The 27,432-nt window shown below is 38.4% G+C and overlaps 2 protein-coding genes and 1 long non-coding RNA gene across 3 annotated transcripts; 2 read left to right on the top strand and 1 right to left on the bottom strand.

The window, feature by feature from the left end:
* Positions 1-13,928: 13,928 nt before the first annotated feature.
* On the bottom strand, positions 13,929-16,668 carry LOC110915923 (phenylcoumaran benzylic ether reductase TP7). Its single transcript, XM_022160673.2, has 5 exons — positions 16,367-16,668; positions 16,123-16,257; positions 15,289-15,526; positions 14,346-14,549; positions 13,929-14,252 (listed from the first exon to the last, which is right to left on the bottom strand). The coding sequence occupies exons 1-5, from the start codon at positions 16,550-16,552 to the stop codon at positions 14,083-14,085; spliced, it is 933 nt and encodes a 310-aa protein (XP_022016365.1). The 5' UTR covers positions 16,553-16,668; the 3' UTR covers positions 13,929-14,082.
* A 3,580-nt stretch (positions 16,669-20,248) lies between these two features.
* LOC110890700 lies at positions 20,249-21,381 on the top strand. The gene is made up of 4 exons (XM_022138329.2): positions 20,249-20,389; positions 20,475-20,757; positions 20,826-20,922; positions 21,225-21,381. The coding sequence occupies exons 1-4, from the start codon at positions 20,249-20,251 to the stop codon at positions 21,379-21,381; spliced, it is 678 nt and encodes a 225-aa protein (XP_021994021.2).
* Positions 21,382-21,448: 67 nt separating this feature from the next.
* On the top strand, positions 21,449-22,445 carry LOC110915929. The gene is made up of 4 exons (XR_004887469.1): positions 21,449-21,534; positions 21,636-21,733; positions 21,859-22,070; positions 22,176-22,445. It is a non-coding gene; the product is annotated as an uncharacterized LOC110915929 (long non-coding RNA).
* Positions 22,446-27,432: the final 4,987 nt, after the last annotated feature.

The raw sequence follows: 27,432 nt of genomic DNA, 5'->3' as shown, positions 1-27,432 counted from the left end.
CATTTCATCTATTTCTCCTTAAATTCATTCAAGGATTCAGTTTTTCAAAAACTTAATTTGTAACTAGTTATAAGAGAATATAAAAAGAGTAAATAGTTACTTATGATGGCATATGAGGTGTAAAGTTTGAGTGTCAAAAGAGGAAAACCAAGCACGTGTGTGAGCAGAGTGTCAAAAAACAATTGAGGAAACTTGAAGGGTGTATGCTAAAAAAACAAAACACCACGACCTTTCTTTATAAGGATATATAAATATGATTGATTGATTGAATCTAGACTTTTTGTAACAAATATTCTTAAAAAAACTATGGTTAATGTTTAGGTAATGATGAAACACAGGTTAACGCTGAGGTTAATTTGTGGGGTTACTTCTTCTGTGGGTTCAACCTCTTTCCTTACTCGTGATAATAGCTTGAATCCTGCAAAACAGTAACACCGTTAGTCTCGTTAAGAGGGGGAGATGGGGGTTTTCCCTCTTAACCAGACTCCGGCGTGAGAATAAGTACTGTTCTGAGAGAATAAAACAGTGTGTGTATAGAGTGAGTGAGGAGAGTAAAAGATCCTGAACCTGAATGATGAAGGGTCCTATTTATAGCCGGAGGGTGAAGAAGGGAGGAGCAGCTGTGCCAGCTGTGGATGCGCGCCAGCTGTCCGACCAAGGGGAATATCCTCTTGGTCTGCTCTGTCACGGCTGGTGTAGTGATACACATGGCGCTCTTGCATTTGTCCATGCTGGAAACCTTGTACTGGTGTTGTCAGCTCTGCCCCCTGATTCGTCGCAGGCCTACGTGGCGTTCTGCGAGTGGTGACACGTGTTGTCCTTTTTGTCGGGTAGAGCATCTTTGGTGCCACCTGCAGATCTTCCACAAGTTTCTAGAGGCTTCTGGATTGCTTTACTGATGTGGTCGCCATGTATGCTCAAAAAGTGGTGTGGTCCCTACCATGTAGGCAGGGAATTGGGACCATACCTCTTCAAGTCCCCCAGTCCAGTGTGCCTTCTAGTTGAGTTGATCGTCTAGGAGGGATTCTGGACTTATAAGAGTAGTGGTTTTTATGGCGGTTTGTATGGCGCATGGAGTTTGGTGATTTAAAAAAGTTGAGCCAAACGGACGCGTCGCGCATGGGTTTTGGTGTTTTTATAAAAAGTGAGCCAAATGGACGCATGGCGCATGGGTTTTGGCCCTTTGTGAAAAGAGAGTCAAATGGACGCATGGCGCATGGGTTTTGGCCCTTTGTAAAAAGTGAGCCAAATGGACGCATGGTACATGGGTTTTGGCCCTTGGTAAAAAGTGAGCCAAATGGACGCATGGCGTATGGGTTTTGGCCCTTGGTAAAAAGTGAGCCAAATGGACGCATGGCGCATGGGTTTTGGTCTTTGGTAAAAAGTGAGCCAAATGGACGCATGGCGCATGGGTTTTGGCCCTTGTAAAAAGTGAGCCAAATGGACGCATGGCGTATGGGTTTTGGCCTTTGGTAAAGAGTGAGCCAAATGGACGCATGGCGCATGGGTTTTAGCCTTTGGTAAAAAGTGAGCCAAATGGACGCATGGCGCATGGGTTTTGGCCCTTGGTAAAAAGTGAGCCAAATGGGCGCATGGCGCATGGGTTTTGGCTCTTTGTTGTTTCCTTCTGATGGAAGTTTTGTGGACTTGGGGAAGGTTTTGATGTGACTGTCTGATGTCCCTATCTTATCGGAGGTGAACAGGCGCCTTTTCAGTTACATTCTGTCACGTCGTCAGGCCCTGTTACCCATGCTTCCCGAAAAAAGAGGTGACGTCTTCTCTCTCTTCTGACGTGTCACTCCCTCATTGCTTGCTTTTCCTGGACTCTGACGGTCCCTTACCCATCGCATTAAATGCGATGGGTATAAATAGGAGACGGTTTCTCCCTCTTCCTCACTTTTTTAAATTTCTCAAGTTTGGTTTTCTCCATGTCTTTCATTTCCTTCTTTCTTTACTCGAGTATTTGTTTAACCTTTCGTTATCTTCGTCATGTCTGGTACAAATCCCGCTCAGAAGAAAAGAAAATATAAAGGTAGAGCTCCTGCTGGTCCTGACCAGGCAGTCATTGGATGGAAAGAGGAAGAATTCAATAACCATGTTCAAGGGATGGGTTTTCGCCCTGAGTGGGGAGCCCAATATCCCCCTGTTGGTTCCACCGCCCTGGATGTTCCTCTAGGTTATATTACTCTGTATGCTGCATTTTTCCGAGAGGGTAGCTTTAGGCTTCCGATTACGAAGTTTACTGCCTTCGTGTTGAGGAATTATGGGTTGCATATTTCGCAGATCAACGCGATTGGGCTTCCACGTATTACTCACTTCGAGTATGTTTGCAGGGCTTACCGTATTGAGCCAACGTTTGAGATGTTCAACGTCTTTTATAGCGTTACTTATACCAGTGGGTTTTATTCGTTTCAAGCGCGGACCGGTGTTGCTCCGGTGTGTTCTGTTCCGTTGAAGAGTTTGCACGATTGGAAGCAAAAATTCTTCTATATCCGTCGTGGTGTGATTTCGGTGGATATGCATTATCGGTTGGTGAGTGAAGGGATTCCAAAGGTTGATGTTATGGGGGATTATGCCGCACAAGACTGGTATAAAAAGATAACACACAAAGCAACTGCCATTTCTCAGTTGGAGGAGATGGCTCTGGTTGGTGCCGGAATGAGTTTGCTGTGGGTACCAAAGAATCCTCTGGGCCAACCTGTTTATAGCTATCAAGGGAAATGTATGTTATTTTTATAAGTTACTTCTGAATCATCCTTCTTTATGTTTGTCATATTTTTATGTATTTTCTCTTATCTTCTTGTCCTTTTGCAGTTGGTTATATGGGAAGCCAACATGGCTAGACTAGATTCGGGGCTGCTTCCTGCACCCAACTGATGAGAGCTTCAGTAAATATGCCAACGATGTTCTAGGTGAAGATGATGAGGGTGACCCTGTCGATCCTGCTCGAGAGGAAGTCGTCGTTCTTTCGAGTGGAAGTTCTGACCAAACCCCTGAAGGTCTAACCTCTCGTTGCGCGCGTGCAGGTACCGCGCGGGATGGTGCTGCAGAACCTGTGCATGAGGTTGTTGATGATGCTGCTGATGCAGAGATGCCTGTTGATCCTTCTGCACAGTTGGAGACAAGAAAAAAGGCGAAGACTGATAAGTCTGAGAGGAAAAAGGAAAGGGCGGAGGGCCGAGCTGCTGGTACTTCTCGTAAGCGACCCTCTACTCTTCCTTGTCTAGATTATGTGGTTGTCTCTGACACGTTGTCTGGTCTAGGAGTCGGTGAGAAAACTCGGGAATCTGACCCGGATGATCAGTCTACTTTGACTGATCATATGAGGAAAAAAGCGCTTGAAGATAAAAAGCGCAAGCTTGATGAGCAGGCTGCTTCACTTCTTGCGGCGAAGAAAGCTAAGCTCCAGAAGGAGGCTTTTCCTGCGCCTTCTGAATCTGAAATTGACATGAGTATTTTTACTGAGAACCGCGGGAATCTTTTGGAGGAGATCTTCGAGTTTCTTCTAACTGTTGAGGTTGCTTTATGACAGCAGTCAGGACTGGAAAAAAACCGCGTGGGGTGAATATTTCACAGATTACTCCCCCTGCTTCTCCTCCATCAAGGACGGTTGGGTTAACCCCTCCGCGCGATGGGACCGGGGAGAAGGAGAAACTGAGTGAGGTTGTTGCGGAGACTGTAGGTGAAGGTGGTGGTGATGTTTCTGGTGATGAAGGTGTCGAGGGTAAGGGTGTGGAGACTGAGTTGGAGTCTAATGAAGCTACTCCGCGCCAAACTATCTATACCAAACGTGCCCCTGGTGGTGATGGTGCTACATCCGGTGTTGTTCCTAGCCCTCAATTTGAGAAAGTTCATGCTGATTCGTGGGATACGCGCAATCCGGCTTGTGATGACCTCCCGCATGTTCCTCGGTGGAATCTGACTCAAGGTTCCCGGATGAGTGACTTGGCTAATTGTCATGACTTCTTCTCTATGTCTCTCCCCCCCCCTGCGGAACGAATGTTTCAAAAAAGGCGTAATCGGTTTGAGTTGTTGGACGATCATGTCCATGCTGGAGTTAATTTCTTTGCCACCTCTCAAGAGATTCTGCGCGAATGGCGATTGATGGGGGAAGAGACAGCCGAGTTTGAGAATGCGAAGAGAGCGTTAGCTGAGGAAACGGAGAAGTTTAATGCTGAACAGAAAGGTTTACAGTGGAGAGTTTCTGATGCTGAGAGGAAGCTTGAGGAACAGAAACAACTTAATCTTCAGAAGCAGAAAGATTGGGAAGTTGCTTGTGAGCGCACCAATGTTGAGATGCAATCTCAGCGTGATGCAGTTATACGGTTATCTAATGAGAAGAAGGAGTTAGCAGATGAGGCTAATAAGGCGCGCCTTGCCGCTGAGAAGAAGGAGAAGGAATATGTTGACCGGATTGATAAGTTGGAACTCCTTGCTCAGCAGAAAGCTTCTGAGTGTCAGGCTTCTGAGCTCCTGGCTGAGGAGGCATCTGCTGATTGCAAATGGCTGCTTTCTCACGCTGTTCCCTTGGTAAGCTTTCCTTCCCTTTTTTCATCTTTGTTGTAGTTGGTAATGTCCTTCTGATCTTGACGTTTGCCTTGTGTAGCTTGCTGACCGTATCGTAAATTCTCCCGAGCTTGCTAAGTATATGTACGAGTTGGGCCAAGCGGGGTATAACAGTGGTCGGAAGCATGGTTATGCAGAGGATAAGGCTGCAGCTGTAAATAAGGAAAAAGATTACCATTTTGAGCTATATAAAGAAGATTGTGATGGTGAATATGCTGCAAAACGTAAGGAATTTGCGTCCTTGGAGTTTGCTGTTGTGAAGGCTGCGGAGAAGTTAGCGAGGAAAGTGAATGGTGTGGCTTTGTAGAAAAAAGCTCTCGGGGATGACGGAAGTGCGGCAGGAGGTGCTGGTACTAGCCATTCTTGATTGGGGCGTTCTAGCCTGCGAGCCGCGTATGGACTTTGGTGGCCTTGTAATTTGATGGCTTGTTTGAACAATTTCGTTTTATTTTACCTGTTATGTTTATGAACAGCTACTCACCTGATTTTTGGTATGTAATTTGTCTATGTTTTTACGCAACTTTGGTTATGCGAATTTTGTTATCGTCGTAATATGTGCATGTGCATGTGCAATTACTGTGATTAGGTGTCACGAATGAATGATGGCGCTGACAGGTTATATTGTGTTAACTACAACGTTTATTCTGTCGTATTTGCGCATGAGTAGGTTCGTGACTACGAAGTGATCGAGTTGCAGGTTATTGTGTGAGCTCAGCTGTGTTCAGCTTTGGGAGCATTACAATGTTTATTTACCTTGCCATCGATGTTTTCGTGTTTGTGTGGGCACGAAGTTTTTGTTTTGGCGTTTATAGGCTTTAGTTGTGTTTTTGTTTTGGCGTTTATAGGCTTTGGTTGTGGCGAGCCTTGGGGATCTACAACGTTTCCTATGGTCGAGCCATTGATGTTTTCGTGTATGCCCAAAGTAATAAATGCAGTTGTGACAAGAAATTTGCATGAAATAAAAGTAGCCAAACACTTCTTGTATTATAGTAAATGTGCTGGCGATTCGGCCTTTGCGATTAGATAGTTGTTTTACATATAGCACTTTCTAAGTTGCTGAGCATTCCAGGTACGTGGAACCTCTTGGTCGTTGATCGTGCGCAGTTTGTAAGCTCCTTTGCTGAGTACTGCATCGATGACATATGGGCCTTCCCATTTGGGGGCTAGTTTTCCGGACTTTTCTGCGTTGGAAGCCTCATTGTCTCTTAGGACGTAGTCTCCCGGGTTGAAAGTGCAGACTCGGACTCTGGAGTTGTAATATTTTTCCAGCTTCGTTTTGTACATTGCCTCATTGATTGCTGCCATCTCTCTCCTTTCTTCTAGGAGGTCCAGATCAATCTTCATTTCTTCCTCATTGTCGATTAAGTTCATGGAGAGCATTCGTGGAGACGGCGACCCGATTTCTGCTGGTATTACTGCTTCAGACCCATAGACTAAGCTGAACGGTGTCTCACCGTTGCTTGTCTTTGGCATTACCCTATGGGCCCACAGTATGCTGGGTAGTTTGTCTACCCAATCTCTTCTTTTCTCGCCTAGCCATGCCTTGATACCATCGACAATGCTTTTGTTGACTGCCTCTACTTGATCGTTCCCTTGCGGGTGCGCAACCGAAGAGAAGGTGTGTTCAATGTGCAAATCTTTAAACCATCGTTCGAGGTCGTCTGCTGCAAAGTTCGTTCCATTGTCGGTGATGATTCTGAGAGGTAGGCCAAAACGGCATATGATTTGTTCCCATATGAATCGTTTGACGACTGTTGATGTGGTTGATGCAAGTGCCTTCGCCTCTACCCACTTGGTAAAATAGTCGACTGCGACTATTATGAATTTGACCGCCCCTGGTGCTTCTTGGAAAGGACCTACCATGTCTATGCCCCATTGTTGAAAGGGCCATGCAGTTGTGACTGGTACTAGTTCATTTTTGGGGCGCATTGTCTTAGGCGCATGTCTCTGGCATCCACTGCACTTCCTCAACTCTTTCACAGCGTCTAAATGCATCCCGGGCCAGTAGTACCCGGCGTTCATCACTTTTGCCACTACCATTCGAGGCCCGGCATGTATACCACAAATTCCTTCATGCACCTCTCTAATCAAATAGTTTGCGTCTTCGGCGTCAACGCATCTTAGCAACGGGCCCAGGTATGACTTCCTGTATAAAATTCCATCGGCCATCTGGTAGTGCTCGGCCTTGTATTGGATTTTTCTTGCCTCTGCTTTGTTTTCCTGGAGAATCCCAGATTGAAGGTACATGATTATTGGGGTCATCCAAGACGTTGTTCCTGTTTGGATGACGCTTACCTCCCTTAGTGGGACAGATGGGTTGCTCAAAACTTCTATGCGCACATCTTTTGCCAGGTGTTGGAAGCTTATAGATGCAAGTTTGCTCAGCGCGTCTGCTGGCTTGTTCTCGCTTCTGTTTATGTGATGCACCTTGTAGGAATAGAAGGTTTGTAGCAATGTCCTTGCTTGACTTAGATAAAGCGCCATTACATCACCCTTTGCTTCGTATTGCCCGTTGATCTGGCCAGCCACTAACATGGAGTCCACATGCGCTTCGATGTGTCGGACCCCCATTTTGATCGCCAACCTTAAGCCAGCCAGGAAAGCTTCATACTCGGCTTCGTTGTTCATACTTTTAAAATCCAGGCGTATGGCGTATATGAATTCATGTTTGTCGGGGCTTACCAGCCTAAGCCCTACACCTGCTCCGTCTTCGTTAGACGCGCCGTCTGTGTATAACAACCATGGTTCTTCTACTTGCTTTTTCTCAGCTTTTTCCATTGCTTTACATTCTCGATCCTTGTCATCTGGAACTTCCGTCATAAAGTCTGCCAAGACTTGGCCTTTGATTGATGGTCGTGGTCTGAAAACAACATTGTGACCTCCCTGTTCTATCACCCATTTGGCTAGTCTTCCTGATATTTCTGGCCTTGCGAGGATGTTGCGAATGTTGTAATTTGTTAACACATGGATAACGTGGTTGGCAAAGTACCTGCGCAGCCGTCTTGAAGCATGAATCAGCGCTAGGACTAGTTTCTCCATGATGGCATACCGAGTTTCTGGGTCGGTCAAGGTTCGTGACACATAGTAGACTGGTGTTTGGATACCTTGACGATCGACAAGTAACACTGCTCCAACTGCCCTATCAGAAGCTGATAGATATAGTACCAAGGGTTCTCCTTTGTTTGGTGCGGTTAGTGTTGGCAACTTGATGAGGCAATCCTTCATCTCGCGGAATGCACTCTCTGCTTCCGGAGTCCATTGAAACTGGCTTTTCTTCATACAATTTCGCAATGTTTTGATGAACGGAAAGGACTTTGCGGCGTGATTAGCTAGGAAACGATTGATCGCGGCTAGACGTCCTGCTAATTTTTTCATTTCTTTGATGTTTGATGGGGAAGGCATCCTTTCAATTGCTTGGACTTTTTCTGGATTCACCTTGAAACCATCTTTTGTGACAATGAAGCCTAAGAATTTCCCTTCTTCCATACTGAATGAGCATTTTGCTGGGTTCAGTTTGATACTTACGCTGCGCAGCGTGTTGAAAGTCTTTTGGATGTTTGCCAGCATCATGCTTTCTTCTTTGCTCATAATCACCAAATCGTCCATATACACTTCTATGTACTTGCCGATGGCATCACTGAACGTTTCGTTCATCAATCTTTGGTAGGTCGCGCCCGCATTCTTTAGGCCGAATGGCATCTTGGTGTAACAGTACAGCCCTGTCGGCGTGCGGAATGCGGTTTTGTCTTCGTCTTGGACAGCCATTTGGACCTGGTGATATCCCTTGTAGCAGTCGAGGAAACATTTCCACCTGAATGTTGCCAGAGAGTCGATTTTTTCGTCTATGTCTGGTAAGGCGTAGCAGTCGCGCGGACATGCCTTGTTTAGATCTTTGTAATCGACACACATTCTCCAGCTGCCATTTGGTTTCTTTACCATCACTGGGCTTGCCACCCATGTTTGGTATCTGACTTCTCTAATGATGCCTGCATTCAGCAATTCCAGTACTTGCTCTTTCATGGCGTCGTGCTTTATGTCGCCTAGGTGGCGTTTGGCGTGTACCACTGGCTTTGCTTCGTCTGAGACGTTTAAACGGTGTTCTGCTATGTGCCGTGGAACACCAACCATATCAGCTGGTGTCCAGGCAAACACGTCCATGTTCTCGTGTAACAACTTCTTGAACGCCGCACGCGTTAAATCGGACATCGCAGGTCCTAGGGTAACTGTTTGCTATGGGTATGCGCTGTTCAATACCTATTTTTCTGCCTCTGCGCGTGGCGCTGGTTTACTTACTTTTGCAGGCCTGACCTCATCCGTTGCTAATACCTCTTTGCTCGCGTATATTAGTGCTATGCCTGTTTCTGTTGGGAACCCAACAGCCGAATATGGTGCAGAGCATATCATACTGAAGTCTCCTTGGGATTCTCTTCCTAGGAGGATGTCATGTCTTGAGTGTGCTGGTAACACCATGAATGTGACCTCTTCTATTCTTGAATTTCTTCCATCTGAGAGTAACACCGGGAATGATATCTGTCCCAGGGGAAAGACGGCTTCGTTGCAGAAACTACTTAGCGGGTAATCAACTGGTTCCAAGCGCGCGATGTCTTCCTAGTCAAATCGATTGAAGCATTGTTCGGATATGATATCTGCGGTGCTCCCTGGATCGATGAAAATGTAGTCTGTCTGGTAGTGACCAATCACACCTGGAATGACTATTGGTCGCTTTTCCCTCGGGCCTCCTCTAACAACTGGAAAAATAACTTGCCTCTCGCGCCATGAATCGTCTTGTGTGCGCTTGTTGTAGTTTTTCCTTGGCCTTCGTGGACCTCCCTGAACCATGTGGGTTAACTTTCTGAGTTTTTTGTTATCTGACCCTTCTTCTCGTCTTTGAATTTGGCGGTAGTCGCACTTTCCGCCTTTTACCAAGTGAGTGAGCTTTCCATCTCTTAGGGCCCTTTCAATTTCTTGCTTTAGACTGAAACAATCATCGGTTAGGTGACCCGTATCTTTGTGGAATTCACAGAAGAGATTGGGATCCTGACCCCTTTTGTTGCGCATCTGCAAGGGTGGTTTGAATTGGTGATTTTCAGTGGCCAAGACCTCAGAAGGGGTCTTTGTCAATGGCGTCCACTGTTTCTCTCTGTTTTCTCTTTTTACTTCTTTTTGGTGGGCTATCTGATTGATTGTGTGTCGCGCGTCTTCTCTTGGTGGGTTTCTTTCTCTGTGACTGGAAGTTTTCCATGGCTGGCCTCTGCCCTTTCTGCCGTGTCGGTCATTAGAGTTATGCACGCGTTGACGGTGGTCGTCACCGGTCAACTGTTTATCTGTTTGTGCTATTGTTTTGGCTGCCTCAATGAAGGTTTCCCAGTCTTTGGGTCCTCCGTCTCTTCCTTTCACGCGCTTGATTAGATCATCACACTTGACTGCCCTCATGAAGTGCGCGCGCATCATCTTTTCGCCTACGTCTCGATCTCCAGACATTCCTTGTTATATCTTGTGATAAAATCTTCCACGCTTTCGTGGTCTCGACGCCATATATTCAGACAATCAGCCGGGTCTCTGGCGTGTCTTCGCTGTTGAGAGAAGTGCGCAAGGAATTTCTCTCTGAAGTCGACCCATGATTTAATTTTTCCTGCTGGTAAGCTGTCGAACCAGACGCGCGCTGCGCCCACAAATGTTTGTGCAAAGAGATGACACCAAGTTGGTAGGTTCCACCCACCTGTTGCTCCTGCGCCTTTAAAAACTTGGAGATGGTCATCTGGGTATGTCAGGCCATTGTATTTGCCCACGTTGTGCGGCAACTTTGTCTTGTCTATAGCAGCTGTGGCGATCTCCCTGATGAATTTTGAATCTTCAGCCATGTCGTCTGGACGATAGCTTAAGGTATAATCATGTTCTGCCTTTGGGTTGTACCCTGCGCGCTTAACAGGTTTGTACGACGCGTGTTCTGGGTGTAGTCTGCTGAACACTGTGCTTTCTTTGTATGTTGGGTCTTCCTCTTCGTCTTCCCATTCATTGTTCATATTGCGTGCGCCCAGGCGGCTTTGAATCGGCCTTCGTTGTAAGTTGGAGTGTTGCACATAATTGCTTTCTGTTTCGCCGTAGGTGTCGCACGTGTCGTGCGCGCTGGGCTTTCTGATGTTTGTTGCAGGTCCTTTTTCTGGGCGTAAAGTCCACGCATTGACCTGCTGAGTCGTGTGTGTGCTCAGAGATCGTTGCGGTGGGGTAGCGAATGCCGACTGGTTAGCCTGTGCTTGGAGTAGGGCTTGTTGCGCGCTCAGTTATGTATAAACAAGGTTTATAGATGTGTAACACCCCAAAATATGCTATTCATTTACTTATACTACTTAAAGTGTATAACTTGTAGGAATTTACCAAGTTAAAAGAATGTGATATTAGTTAACAAGAAAGTAAGTTAGTGTGGTAATTATCCACACTTATAACCATAGGGGCTGAATTTGTAATTGTGACAAAAGTTTTATTAATATTAGAAAATTTACAAAAAATCAACACACTGGTGGTGTTGGAGATCGATCAGAAGCAAAGACCAAGGGGGAAAACCCTAGTTTCCAAGGATTCTCAAGATTAGGAAGGATTTGAGAGCCTAAATCAATGCTAGAACCCGAATTCTCAACCATCTAAGCCTGAACAACAATAGGTAAGTCGAAAATCCTGTTTAGGTAAGTGATGAGAAGTGGGTTTTTAACCCAAATGTGAAATTAGATGCAATTCTTGTGCAAATGTAAGTTAGGAACTCATAATAGATTGAGAATTATACTTGATTTCGATTATTGAAAGGGTTAGGGTTTATACCCATTTGTTGTAAGACCTTCATGAACATGATGATTTCTATAATATGCTTACAATTGTGATTTGATGCATGATCATATAGGTGATAGATGAATTAGATGAGTTAGCATAAAATGAAAGAAAAGATGTGAATTTAATCGACTCTTGTTAAACTAGAAAGTTAATCAAGTAAAATCCATGCTTTGAATACTTGTACATTATGCATGTAAATACAATGCCCACCAAGTGTATGATAAAATGCTTAAGAGATGGTTATATATGGAGTATGAGAAGAAAATGATGGAATGACTTGATTTAACTAAGTAAACGAATGTTGTAATGTAGGCGTGAAGGAAGAAAGCTCGAACACTAGTAAAGCGGGAGGTGTACAAGATCGAGGTATGTTTCGTTGCATACAAATCTTTGTTATATTCTCTTTTATTTAATTTGATGTAGAACTATTCTTGTATAACAATCGTGACAAATAGCAAGTAAATGACAAATCCTTTGTGGATTTGGGTATGCTAACGAAAGTTGTGTTAAGCTATACATTTTGACCGATTGAAATTAAATCGTGTCAAGTAGAGATGAACGCCATCCGTTTGAACGGGTAGCTTCGAATGCCATAATGAATGTGAAAGTTTAATCCGTTATGCGGATAGAACGAAGAGTAATGTTGAAAGCAAATAACCCAATTAAACGGGTCGAATGTGTATGCTTAACTCTCAATGAGAGTGTTTATGCCAACTCAATTAAACGGGTCGAATGCATATGCTTTACTCTCAATGAGAGTGTTTATGCCTAACCCAACTATTTGGGTAGTCGAATGCGTAAAAGGATGAATGTTTTTGTATGGATGGAGCTAAAACGAAAGGATTATGACTTAACTAGAGTGATAACTAACCTTTTAAAATTTTGATTGTTAATGTAGGTAAAACTCCTCTATAAGCGATTTGGAGATATGGAGCGAGCACGTGTTCAAGCCTTATTATACGAAGCGCTTCCGCTAGTTTATATGCATACTTTTTGGGTCCATGTCTTGTTATTTTGTTTAATCTTGTTAGAAGTCTTACACTTGAAAACTTGTTGTCTTTGTTTGGGGTAGTTTAATGCTAATAGGGTCGTAGATGGATGTTGTCTATTATGTTAAAAACAGGGGGCATGTTCGTTTTACGAACGGGTCATGCCCAATTTTTGTAAAAATTTTATTATGTGTCAAAGTTGGTCTTTTGATGTCCAAAAAATTATTTTTGTAAGTAAATTATCATTATGGAAAAGCGGACCTTACAAGATGCCATCTGTTCGGCGTACCAGGAAGCTAGAGTTTTTCCTTGGGGTAGCCCTAAAAGTGCAGAGAAATTTAGCTGTGCTTGTTCCGATGGAGTTGAGGGGCCAGCTCCGTGGCTTGGTGTCTGCACTGGTGGAGGTGTGTGCTGGACTACTCCTGGTGGAGGTTGGAAAATGGCTCCGTTTGTGGTCTGAGTGATTATCCTAGTGGGGGCTTGGAAAATGGGTCCAGTTGTGGTTTGGCTAGCGACCCTGGATGCACTTCCAAAAATACTAGGAAAATCGTTGTTTGTCTGCCCTTCCTGAATGATTTCGTTCCTTTGACCCCTTTGGACGTGTGCTGTGTCCGAAACGAGTTCAAAGGAAGAAACTTCTCCATCTGCATGGTGTGAAGGGTTTTGTTCAGCCATTTTTACGAGTGTTTCTTGAAAAGAAAAGAGATGAGATTGGTTTTGCAAAAAAAGCGGATGGCGCCAATGATGAAACACAGGTTAATGCTGAGGTTAATCTGTGGGGTTACTTCTTCTGTGGGTTCAACCTCTTTCCTTACTCGTGATAATAGCTTGAATCCTGCAAAACAGTAACACGGTAAGTCTTGTTAAGAGGGGGAGATGGGGGTTTTCCCTCTTAACCAGGCTCCGGCATGAGAATAAGTATTGTTATGAGAGAATAAAACAGTGTGTGTATAGAGTGAGTGAGGAGAGTAAAAGATCATGAACTTGAATGATGAAGGGTCCTATTTATAGCCGGAGGGTGAAGAAGGGAGGAGCAACTGTGCCAGCTGTGGATGCGCGCCAACTGTCCGACCAAAGGGAATATCCTCTTGGTCTGCTCTGTCACGGCTGGTGTAGTGATACACGTGGCGCTCTTGCATTTGTCCATGCTGGAAAACTTGTACTGGTGTTGTCAGCTCTGCCCCCTGATTCGTCGCAGGCCTACGTGGCGTTCTGCGAGTGGTGACACGTGTTGTCCTTTTTGTTGGGTAGAGCATCTTTGGTACCACTTGCAGATCTTCCAGAAGTTTCTAAAGGCTTCTGGATTGCTTTTCTGATGCGGTCGCCATGTATGCTCAAAAAGTGGTGTGGTCCCTGCCATGTAGGCAGAGAATTAGGACCATACCTCTTCAGGTAATTTCCATATCATATATTTGAATTTATGTATACATATATTTCAAATCACTTATGATCCACATATATTACGTTTTGTGGACATAATCATTTTTGCGTTTATGTACAAAAGTATAGCATTGCTTGCAACAAAATCTTGAAAAAAGAAGGAAAACGATCTACAAACTCAAAGATCCAAAAATTATTTATTTTAAAACACAATGTCATTGACGTTCCAATATCATAGAAGCACACCATACATTCAGAATTACATTATTAAACAAAGAACAAATACGCTTATGTGATCATGTCATATAGGTAAAATCACGGCCGTTCACTCAACAAATCGATCAAGATATTCCTCAACAGTTGTGTATTTCACATCCGGATACAGCTCAGAAGCCTCAACGCCAAACGATGGTTCTATCTTGAAGTTGGTAAGATCTCCGTTTACAAAAATCGAGTGGTTGAGGGCTAAGAAAAGATTGTTCGGAAATGGAGACCCTGAAACAAATCAAAGAAAAAAAAATATAGAACCGAAGAATAATTAAAGAAAATAAATATATAAATGTAGATTATTTTCTTTCTCAAACATACCTTGAATAAGCTTCACAACTTGTTCCCCAGGAACATAGGTTTTCTCTAGGGATTTCCCAATCTTCTTCTCCCAAAGGGAAACAAGTTCATTAAAGGAGCAAGTGTTTTTAGGTGGTTTGATGTAAAGAATCTTGTTTAATGTTCTTGGATCATCCACAGCTTTGATTGTGTAAGTACCAACATCATGTTCTTCATTAAAAACAACTACATTTTCAAATAAAAACGTATTAATCTCATTTAATAGAAAATATGATACAAAGTGTTGATATATTTTCCAATAGTATTTATGATATGGAAATTTTTACTCGTACGCAGATGGAAATAGTAAAAAAGAAATTTACATGGAGCACATTGAAATGCAATGTTTTTGCTTGGAGGGCGTAGTAAAAAGAAATGTACAATACTGGATAGGTAATAGATAGGGTATGGGACAACATTTTACAACCAAATATGTGATTAAGATTACTAATTCCCGGTCTATTGTCAATGCAAAGCGAAATGACAACTTTAACAAAGATTCAAAAACTCACCTACTTGTCCAAGTGGTATTCAAAAGCTTGCCTAATTGTGCACATGGTATTCATAAATCACCTAATTCAATTTGATTATCTGAATGTGTATTAACGGGTTCAAATCGATCAAATCAAAATTTTAGGTTGAGGCAAGTTATTAAGCTGATGTAAAAGTAAAGTTAAAGTGTTTGAACGGTAAAAAAAATAACTTCACTTTTACATCAGCTTAATAACTTGTCTCAAATGAATTTAGTAACAGTAAAAGAAGTAGTAAAAGTGATAATAATATTGTTTTTGATAATAGTTATTTGTTATTTTTTAGTTTTGAGGGTCAACCGTACGCTACTTAGCCCATTTAAAGTAGTTACAACCCAACCCAACCCAACCCAGCCCATTTTCACATACAAAAGATGTAGGAGCTCATTTGTTACCTTTGGGATTTCCATCGCCAAGAATGGTTACTTTATCTCTAGGTGGGCTGGTGGCTCCAGGCTGAACCAATGTAGGCAGAAAGTAACCCGCAAAGCAGTTGCAAGCCACATATGTGTATGGAATCCCCTCGGCCTCAATCGCCCGACGGATTTGCTTTTTCCCAGCGAAAGCCGAACTTGCGGGCTCAAGCGCGTTTTGATGATCCACATCCGTACCAAACTCGGATGGAAAAAACCTCTAAACAAATTAAACACGATCATAAACATGTTCATATGAGGGTTTGAAAATGAAATTTGTTGATATTTAATGAAATGTGCCGTTTGAAAAAAAAAAAAAAAAGAAAAAAAAAAGAGGTTTTGGAAAAACAAATGAGCTTAAAATATTATAGTAAAAAAGTAAATTAATATGGTATACCCTTATAAACACCAACATATGCCCACTTACAAAACTATTTTTCTGGTTTAGATTGGTTATTAGTCCATTGTCATTAGGTTTAGATCGCCTAATACCCAGTTGCGTTAAGGTCTAAGAGCATGTTTTTTTCGAATTCGAACAGGGTACACGAATTCTCGGGGCCGGCCCAGCTTAAATGTTATTGTTGGAACTAACTCTCTGTAATCCATAGGTATTACTGACCATTTTATTTAATTAATTAATTTACATTTTCAATTTTTTTCTTTCTAGTTTGGTTGTGTTCCGTCAGTGAATCTCCTTCGATGATACTCTTGTTTAGTAGTGAAATAGCACTAACATATGTTAGATATAAACAAATTGATTTTGAATAATATTTATTTATTATTGCATGTATCTAAGAACCAAAGTTGGCAACAAACCTTAACATTTCCAGCTTCTTTAATAGCGGCAATAATTTTGGTTTGATCTCCTATTTGCATATTACCCACAGTTGAAATCACCACATCCACCTGCTTAATAGCCTTCACTAAACTTTCATGATCATTCAGATCACCCTATTCATCACAAAACATCCAATATTAATCCTCAAAAGTTAAAACACACTTAACAAAACCCTAAAAAACAATATGTTTATAAGTTTAAAAGTCCATATGAAACACATACATGAACAAGAGTGACACCAGAGTTCTTGAACCTCTCAACAAGCGGACCCTTCACAGAATCTGCTACCGTGGATTCTCGAACAAGAGCGAAGGTTGGGTGGCCGGATTTTGCACTAGCTTCGACTACAAATTTTCCGATGTACCCGGTTCCACCGATGATCAGAATCTTGCTCTTCTCGGCTGCCATTTGTTCTTCCGGCGAAAATGAAACTACAAACTGTTTCTTCAATGAAGAGAAGGTTTAATGGGTTGAAGATGGTGGACTGTTGTTGGTGAACCACGATAATATATTTATGCTTGTTGTGGGTGACAAGAGAATTGACAAAAGTGTCCTAGGTTGGTGACATTCACATGTGAAATGGTCCCAAATGAAATCATAAAGTATAATGCTAATGCTATGGATAAAATTCGTATAAATTTGTATTAAGATTTTGATAATGGGAAACATGCTATAAGAGAATCTATAATGGTGATCAAAGTTCATACGTTAGACTATCTACTAAGCATGGTACATTACTTCAAATCTTACTTTTCTATCAATAAATTATTCCAAACATCTACGTCACATCCTATTTTTACACTAAAAATAAAAAAAAAATAAAAAAAGTTTATGAGTGGGTGGTCCCCCACCATTTCAGACCAAGCTGGTCCGTTCAAGCAAACCGGACCGTATGGGTCAAACGCCTCCAACAAGACTTGGTCTGGTGAGGGGTGGTCCGCTCTCCAGACTTGGGCAACGTACGCATTGTTGTTCATGCTATAATGAATTTTTGAAATTATACAAGACATGTATATTTTAAATAAAAAAAACAAAAATAATAAAAAGTTTAATAAAGGTGCACTTCAAGTAAAGTTCCCTAGATTGGTGACATTCATATATTGTGAAATATTCCCAAATCAAATTAAAATTATAAAGCATAATGCTAAGTTAAAACTTATATTACAATAACTAAAAAATAACTTATTTGTAGTTAACAGGTTAAAAAGTTCTATAAAGGTGCATGAGGCATTTCTAATTTGTATATAAATAGCTTGTAACTCGAAACGCCCTCAAATAAAAACTTGTTTAAAATTAGCTTGTTTATAAACCGAGTCAGTTCAGCTCAGCTCGAATTATTATTTTTAAGTTATTTTATAAACATGTATATATTATCAACTTGTCATTTCTAAAAGCAACATTTATACATTTTTTAATTTATGTTTTAGTTTAAACCCAAAACCTAATATCATGTTGTTGTCCACTTCTAAATATACACGTGTTCAAATAACCTGTGGTTTAAACCCAAAACCTAATATCATGTTGAAATAAGTAAAATAACTTGTTCGTATTCATCTCAAATACAAAGTTACAAACTTGGACAACTTGACTCATATTGTTTATAAACCAAGCTCAGCTCATTTACAAAACAAGTCGACCATGACTTGACAGACTGGCTTGATTCATCTCATAAATAGCTCTACAATTCTAAATATCCCAAAAATAAGCAGAAATATAAATATTATTTGATAGATTTTAGATATTTGATTACTTTTATTAAGAAAGCTAGGTTGCATTGTGAATTAAACGCTATATAATTACAATTTTAAACTTTAAGTTTAATTAATCGTATTTCTACTTTGTGATCATTAAAGTCAAGAATAAACTAAATGAAATCATAAAACATTTTTGCCTTGTTTTGCACTCGATCGTGAAGGAAAGTTGTTCCTCACAGTAACTTAGAACATAGTCCATCGAGTTTGGTACATGATTATCATAGTCCATCGAGTTTGGTACATGATTGCAAGTTTGCAACACCTAGATTCCATAAATAGACAAATAAATTAATCATGGATGCAACTAAAAGAAAATGTTTATATTTAAAAATATATTGATTACTTGATTTTGCAATAATAATTAGGCTATAGGGTATGGTCATGAGCATAATGACTAACATAACCCTTCACGTAGTGTCATGTCACTCACCTCTAATTCACCATCCAAAACCACTATCCTAAGGGTGTGGTCATGACCCAAACCACTAGCCTCTTATTTATTTTAATTTATCTTTGTTTAAAGAAAAAGAAAATGATTTCTTCAAAAAATGGAAAGAAGGACCATGGTTGCAATGGTTTAATCCATGCAAACCATGGTGGATCAAGCAAGGGGGTGATGTAGCCTTCCATTCATGTTCCTAGGTGACGAATCATGTCCCAACCATTACTCCCACACCCTTTAACCTTACTAAGTTCTTTGTCGTTTTTCAACTTCCATGTGTTTCTACTCGAAATCAAATTGAGGTTGGTTGGTTAGTTGGTTGGGTAAGTAGGAACAAACATATATATATATATATATATATATATATATATATATATATATATATATATATATATATATAGGGGAAGGTTCAAATAAAAACCACTAGTTATTGTGAAAACTAGAAAACTAACTAAAACCCACTAAAAAGGAGGGGGGGGAGACTTTTAATGAAGGAGGGGTAAAATTGGAACAAAAAATATATAACTTTTCAAACATTTCCCATTTCTCCATACGTTATCATTTTAAAACAAAAATAGCACCATAAGATCACAAATTTTCTTATCTTTCATTCAAGTATATTCGAGCATATTTTTTATGACATAAAAAAAGATTTATGGTGTCGTCTTGTTTTCAATACTATTATTATAGTAGTGCACATGTGCAATATAACATGTACTACAATGTGCATTACATGCTTAAAATTAGCTTTTTGATTCTAGTTTAGCTTTTAGGGTTAGTTTTTTTTGGAAGTTTAGGATTAGGTTTTTGGGTGTGGGGGGAGGGGGGTTTAGGTTTTTGGGGGGTGGGGGTGGGGGGGTTAGGTTTTTTTCGGGTTTATGTTTAGGGTTTAGTTTTAAGTTTTCGGGAGGGTGGGAGGTGGGGGGGTTTAGGTTTTCTTGGGGGGGGGGGGGTGGGGGTGTTTAGGTTTTTTTTTTTTTTTTGGGGGGGGGGGGGGTTGGGGGGTTTAGGTTTTTGGGGGGTGTCGGTGGGGGGTGGGTTAAGTGGTTTAGGCTTTCCGTATTAGTGCACATGTGCAGTACAACCAAAAAAAATTTTTTTTTTTTTTGAAATTTTTTTTCCATGTATAAAAAGTAGCGATTTTTCTAAAAAAAATTGTAAAAAAAAAAAAATTTGTATGTTTTTTAGGTTTTTTTAGGTTTTTTTAGGCTTTTTTAGTTAGTTTTCGAGTTTTCACAATAAAAGTGGTTTTCATTTGAACCATCCCCTATATATATATATATATATATATATATATATATATATATATATATATATATATATATATATATATATATATATATATATATATATATATATATATATATATATATATATATATATATACTTTCTATAAAAGGAGAAATTCAAGTGACATAAGAAATGCTGATGTGTCAGCAGGAGAGGGTGTTCAACAAGGCTTTTCTTATCTCATTATTACATCATAAAGCCTAATATTAAAAGACTTTAGAATTCAAAGTTGGCCCACATCAAACCACTGTCTTGTGTATTTTCAAATTTTAAAGGTCTGGCCCACATTCTAAAGGGCAAACCACTGCCTATCTACGAGAAAGTAGCAGCTGGTTCCTTTGGCAAATGTGTACTTAGCAGCAGCAGATGTTGTTATCTTCCGTAATACTTTTACATCAGCAGATGTTTAACGCTAATTACCGGGAAATTCAATTTTAAATATGCATGGGAATAAGTAATTAGCAATTAATGCATGTCACTCAGATTCAAACTCCTGTCAATCATCCTTCTTATATAAGGCTTTTCTTCTCATTTACCTCTTCATATATCATCACGCTTTCATCTTCTCTGATTTTGAAATTTGAAATTTAATCACAATCCGAATTCCGAATTAGAATCATGTCAATATCAGTTGAGAGTAATAATCTTAGTTTTGTTAACGATTTGAATCCTGCTAAGGATATGTGGAACATGAAGGAGAGAATTATACGAAAATGGAATCAGGGTTACAAAATGGAGATCATCTTCATTGATGAGAAGGTAATTTATATCTCTGCTTTTCTGTTTTATTTTAGAAAATGTAGTGTTGTATGCTAAGAACATAATTTCTTTAAATGTTCTTCAGGGTGCTAAGATTCAAGGAGGTATTAAAAGTCATCTGATACCTGTTTTTGATGGACAACTGCAAGAAGATGCTGTTGTGATTCTTTCGAAGTTTGGTGTTGGTGAGAATAAAGATTTATATAAAGTAGTAGTGCAGCCTTATAAAATCAACTTTTATAGATGCACAACTGTTACTCGTGTGAGAGATTGGCAAGGTGTTGAGTATGGTTTCAATTTCAGAGCTTATGAAGATATTCTTCAAGGAGAGGTGTTAAACGCTTTGAGTGTTAGTAGTGTATATTTTTGTAATTATATCTTGCTTGTATAATATTAGAGAGTTTTACTTATATTCTTGTATAATGTGATCATGTAGATGTTGCTGGATCTGTGATTTCTTGTGGAGATCTTGAAATATTTGATCGACCTCCAAAGGAGACTAAGAAGATGAATTTCGATATTGAAGATTTGGAGTAAGTTGTTGTTTATATGTTCAGTCATGTAGTGATCATAAAATGTATTTAATGATATTAATAAATAAGATGAAAAATGTTTGTATTTAATGTGGGATAATGTAATGGTAATAAATGAGGTTTATATTGTTTGTATGTAATGCTGAATCATGATAATAAATGAGGTCTACAGTTTATTCTTAGTGAATATAGTACTGAAATTGAAACCATATGCTACTTTAATAAATGTTATAGTTTTCCTGATTTATTTTCTATTTTTATTCATTCAATGTTGTTTTGATATGAATATTCTTTTCATGTAGTGGTAAGGTTTTGCGGTGTACTGTGTGGAATGGTTATGCTCTGCAGATTAAGGACTTCATTTCTAAAATCCCACCTCATGAGCATGTGATGGTTGTTATACAGCATGGAAAGTGTAAGGAATGGAGAGGTATTTTTGTTACTTCCTGCAAATCATAACTATACTGTTTATTTCTGGCAATATAAAGACAGGTATACATTAAATATCTGTATACTTTTCCGTGTAGGTGAATATATTGTTCAAAGTGACAAGTTTGCAACATGAATTTTTCTGAATCAAGAAATTGATGAAGTTGATGAACTAAGGAGGAGGTAATTCTTAATATAATTTCTATTATATATAGATGGAAAAGTCAAATACTTGGTTTCATGTCATTTGTATACTAATTCTAATAATTTGTGATATTCAAAAGGCATATATTGAAGTTTGGACAAGGGAGTAGTTCTACTTCTCAGACGATACTATCGTCTCAGAGTATTTTTCCATTACATAAAGAATTTGTAACTGAAGGTGTGAAGAAACAAGTTGATGAGATTAGCGAGATAGAAGAGGTTTCACTTCTTTGTATATAGTTTGGTTATTTGTTTGGTTTGTCACCTGCGTGTTTTTACAGGAAGTGTGTTGTGTTTTTACAGGAAATGTCTTGTGTTGTGGTTGCGACAATTAAGATTGTGTAAGAAGAGTATGGTTGGTTTTATGCTGCATGTCGTAAGTGTTTCAAGAAGGTGATGGGTAAAAGTGAATACTTGCAGAATGTTGAGAATGTTTCAGATGATATTCTTCGATTGCCTGCGACTTCTTTGGTTTGTATCAGATGTCATACTGAATGTACATCGATCACCACAAAGTAAGCAATGATGATTATTTAGAGTTATATTAATATAAGTAACATTCTAAGACTCATATTTGAATATAGTTTTGCAGTTTACTTAGTCAGTTGTGTATATTTCAGGTTCAAGGTGCAAGTGCGGGTTCAGGATGAGAGTGGTAGTGTTTCTTTTGTTATGTTTGATAGAGATGTTCAGAAGCTTCTTGGATTAGCGGCGAGTGACATAAGAGAGAGGCAGGTTAAGGCCAATGATACTGGATTCCCTCATGAGATATTTCGATTGGTTGATAAGAAGGCTGCTTTTAAGATTGATGTTTCAGAGTTCAATCTTAAAAATGACTATCGTGTTTATACAGTGCAAAAAAAACAACAACTGAGGATCCAGTAATAATTGCTGAGTTGGTTGGTGGAGATGGTAATGGTGATGAAAATACTGATGAGGTAGCATATAAAATTACTCTTTCAATGTATTTATTTTTCTTTTGAGTTTTAAACACTGGATTGTGTACTTTTTTATATGATATCATATATTATGATCCTTTAGGTTACTCAAGAGGTAGTTGACGTTAAAGACGTTAACCTTTCAGACTCTTCTCAGGTGTCTGCTGAACGAACTTCAAGGGTGAGTATTTATTTTTAAAGTATGTTTAGTACGTTTAAAAAGAGTTCATTATTTTATTAAATGAGATCAATAGTTGTTTTGTGATCTGTTGGAAGGATGTTGTCTCTGTTACGGCCGACTCTTCAGTCGTTGAAGTTGAAAAGGATTCTGGATCAAGTCCCAATGGAAAGCGGATGGCTCAAGATGCTGATGTTGCCAACGTTGGTGAGCTATCCACTAATGTGAGAAGAACCCGGAAGAAGCTGACTAAGGTTAACAATTAGATTCTTATGAAAAAACAATTGTTATGAGAGATAAGTAGAAACCAATTATTTTTTAAGAATACTTGTGGTTTTTATTTATGTCTGTTAACTGTTGTTTTAACAGACTGTGGTTAAAAGTTTTGTTTGTAATGCCTACAATGCTGAATATGTTATGTAATGTCCATTGGATGAATATCAAGTAAGGTTAGCCTTTATTATACATGTTTGGTGATATTGATGGACTGGATAAGTAGTAGGGTTGTATATTATTGTAAGATTGATGAATGAAAATTTAATCAATTGTTTAGTCGGAAAACTGTTGGGGTCTGAGATACATTAACATCTGTTAGAGGCTAAGCACTGTTATAGTGTGCTAACATCTGTTAACCCCTAAGTATTGTTAAAGATCTATGAAAGGTTAAGCACTGTTATAGGGTGCTTCAACAGACTATATGAGCTATTGATCATTATCTGTTAAACATCTTATATTATAAATGTTGTGTTCTATTGTGTAATATCTGTTGGTGCATAGCAGAACTTAGGTTCATCATACATTTTGCTTCATCAGCAGAGGTTATAGCGTGCTATAACATGCTAACATCTGTTAACCCTTAAGCACTGTTAAAGATCTGTTAAAGGCTAAGCACTGTTATAGCGTGCTTCAACAGAGCTTATGAGCTGTTGATTATCATCTGTTAAAGATCTTATATTATAGATCTTTTGTTGAATTGTCTAATATCTGTTGGTGTACAACAGAACTTAGGTTCATTATCCATTTTGCTTCATCGACAGAGCTTCTCTTTAGCAGACTTTTGCTTTAGCAGTCTTTGTGTTAACAGACCTTTCGGTTCATCAGCAGAGTTTTTGCCTCATGTGCTGAGGTTGTTTCGTTTAAGTAACAGACTTTTCTTTTAACAGTGGTTATCTTCAACAGATGTTTTGGTTTGCAAAGTTTAGCGAAACAGATGTTGAGTTTGTCCCTTTGGTAGAGTAGTTTTTAAAACACTGTTATTTGTAATTCCAATTTGTATACTATTTTATTAATTTTGAGTGTTATATTTCTTTTTGTTGAGTGACCGGGAAATGTAATGGAAAATAGTAATGTTTAGATGCAAAATATAGTAATTTTTAGTTAAAAAATATAAAAAGGTAAAACCACAGTTTTGATCACATTATACTAAGATTACATAACTTCATTCCTAAGTTAGTTTCCAAACAAGAAATTTGTCCATCAAACATGTCAACTAAAAAATAAATTATACAAGGCTGAAAAGGTGTTCAAAGTTCATGTCAACAAACTTCAAAGTGTATTTTATCTCCTTTTACACTTTTTCCTTCGACTATCTCAAACCTCAGCTTTTTCCCCACAGATAATCCTGTTTCATCCATGATACGCTGCCAGTCTGTATGCATCACTAGATGGTTGTTGTCGTCAGGTGTTCTAGGATCTCTCCTGACAACTAGATGTACCAAAAACTTCACATGACCAAATGACAGCACAACTTTACGGTAATCATTTAGCTGGTGTTCTCGAAACAAAGTTCCTTGGTATTTCCTGTAAAGGAAAATTTTTTCTTTAGTTATTCATTCAAAATAGCATATACTTTAAGTAATAACAGATAGATCCAAGATTATAAGTAAAATCAACTATATTAAAAGTGGATATGTAAATACCAAGCTGTGTGTCTGTAAAACATGGTATTCAAACTGTTTTTTATAATGTGGACGCCTTTTGCGGAGTTGGTGATTGGTACGGCCGCAGTGATGTTTTGTCTCTTCGTGAAGTGCAATCCCGTGTTTGTTAAAAACCTTCACAGTAAAGTTAAAGTCATCTTCAGGAGTACTTCCCATCCATTGAAACAGCAGTTGGCAGCTTTCCTCAATATCATTTTCGAAGCAAAAAGTTGTCCATCTTGATCCCATAAAACCAGCAGCTAATCCCTTTTTATTTCCAGGAGAGAAAACATAATGGACATCAACTTTACTACTCTGCTTTGGTCCATGTACTTTGGCAACCAAGTTATCAATTTTTAATCTCCTTTGCGACAACAGCTTCAGCAAATCGTGTGGTAAATGCTATAATTTTCATAAATTTTAGAAATGTCATATTAGATTTTATATAGGATACAAAATATAAATTAGAAGTTTTGGTAACAGTTCAAAAGATACACTGGAAATATATAAAAATAAGTACGAATTTTTAACCTGCTTGCAGTATGTTTCTTTTTCAGCCTGTATTAAGCGTCCATGAACATAATCTCTGTTCGATCCATCTTTTCTAATCTCCAATCCCTCATTATCCAAAACATTTATCTCAAACTTTGCTTGCTTCAATTTTTTTTTAAACACAGCTTGTCTATGTTGTTATTTCTATAAGTTTCAACGAACCGGGTCCATTCTGGCCCGTTTATCCTCTTACTTTTATGACCGATGCTCTATACTGCAATCTTATACTTAAAACCCGTATAATCAACCAACTTATCACTTCACACTTTCTTGGTAATTGGTTAGCCATTATCTTTGGAAGTATCTATGTATATAAAATACACAATATTTAATATATCTTTAATTATATAAATACAATTTTTAGCATACAATTGTGATTTGAGCTAATTTGTTCTAAGAATATAGCTTACCAATCCCTCATTTAGGTCTGCCAATTGAGAGACGTTGATATTTATCATAAACTCCATCTGAAAGTAAAAAATACAATAACAGTTAAATACTATAATATAAAATCAATTGTATTTGAAAAGCATTCTATTTAAGGTATAAAAAAATATCCAACACTCTATAGGACCAAACTTATATGTTGTGTATTTCAATATGGTCCCTATAACCAACAGTATGAATCTAACACTGTGTACTTAAATGGAATGAATCAAAATGTAACTAAATAGGTTGATATAATCTTATTATAAAATAAAGAAAATAAGTTCATATAAATTTATCTATTTTAACATCAGTAGATTATGATTTTGATGTTTATATAATTTGAAATGAGGAAACTGAAAGGAACATGTTAAAGCATACCTATAAAATACACAAGAGAACAAAAGAAGAATACCTGATCTAAAACTTTAAACTTCTGATCGTCAAGTCTGAGGAAGAAGAAACTGTAGAGTTTTTTCGCCGGAGAAGAAGAGGTGAGATTGTATTGGGATTGTTGAAAACAAGATATTTATCTATTAACTTGTAATTGTCATTCAAAAAAAATCTATTAACTTGTAATTGTTTATTTATTTAACTTATAATAATCTTTAATATCGGGATTTAAAAACTATTTTTCATTATATAAATATAAATATATTAAATTAATAGATAAGTTTTTCGTATTTACCAATATAAATTTATATTCAAACAGTGGTTATTGTTGTCTAAAAATTGCGATGTTTTAATGTAAAAGGGGGTAAAGTATAAATTTTACAAAATTTAATTTCAACTAACCAGTGTAAATGTAACATCTGTATTAACTCCATTTAATATACTTTTCAACTCCATTATTGAATATAAGCTCCAGAAAAGATATTCGGAAGTTTTCTTAAATAACTTTCTTATCAAAATCGGTAAGGTTCTATTCACTATTATAGATTAGACGCTATAAAATCAAGTATTGTTTTTTTGAAGTTATTCTTTGTATTATATACGTTAGATTAATCATTATTTGATGTTATGAGTTTGTGTTTGTCACTGACGGCGTTTCATATTCTCTCTTGAAGCAAATAATAGTTTCTGTAATCAGGTGTATTTTTATTGATTAAGTACTGCATTAACTTAAATGAAGTTACTGATAGCATTCTCTGTCACAATTTGTGCATGCATCTTCGTGATGTTGTCTTCTACATTACGATTGATAAATCAACTATATAATTTTTGGTTAATGCTCATTTGCTTAATTGTTGTGAGAAATGATGATTTTTGTTTTGTGCTTTGTTTTTATAATACCTTAAGTGTGTGAATATACCACTTGATTTTTATAATAACTTGTAAGTTTAAATTGTTTATTTACAGATATGAATCTATCCAATCAAACACCATCCTTTTTACAATTCCTTAATGAAGATGATATTATATTTTTGGTAATTTTTTTTAACTTTCTTGCTACTATTAGGAATCTACGTTAATTTTTGATGTAAGATGTTTGTTAAATACTATTGCAGAATATACCACTTGATTTTCAGACTCTGTTGTGGGGCAAGGAGGTCCCGTATGGGCGACTCGTAGAGTTACTTGATGGTGACAAATCATGGTAAGTACGGGTAAAGAAGAGAGATGATCATTGTATATTTACAGATGGATGGACAAAGTTTGTTAGAGATTGTTGTTTGAAAACGAAAGATGCTGTATTGGTGAAAGCTATTGGACATTTGTCGTTCGTTATCTCATGTTTTAAAGAAAAAGTGTACGAGAACTCTTACATTTCAGCAAATATTAGCCCTGAAGTTGGAATGACTGTAAGTAACGATATATTATTTCGTTACTTACTCTAAATATTTTATGCTATCTCAACAGCTTG

This window comes from Helianthus annuus, chromosome 2, assembly GCF_002127325.2.
Source record: "Helianthus annuus cultivar XRQ/B chromosome 2, HanXRQr2.0-SUNRISE, whole genome shotgun sequence".
Lineage (NCBI taxonomy): Eukaryota > Viridiplantae > Streptophyta > Magnoliopsida > Asterales > Asteraceae > Helianthus > Helianthus annuus.
The sequence above is the reverse complement of the archived record's forward strand: the minus strand, read 5'-3'. Positions and strand labels throughout refer to the sequence as shown.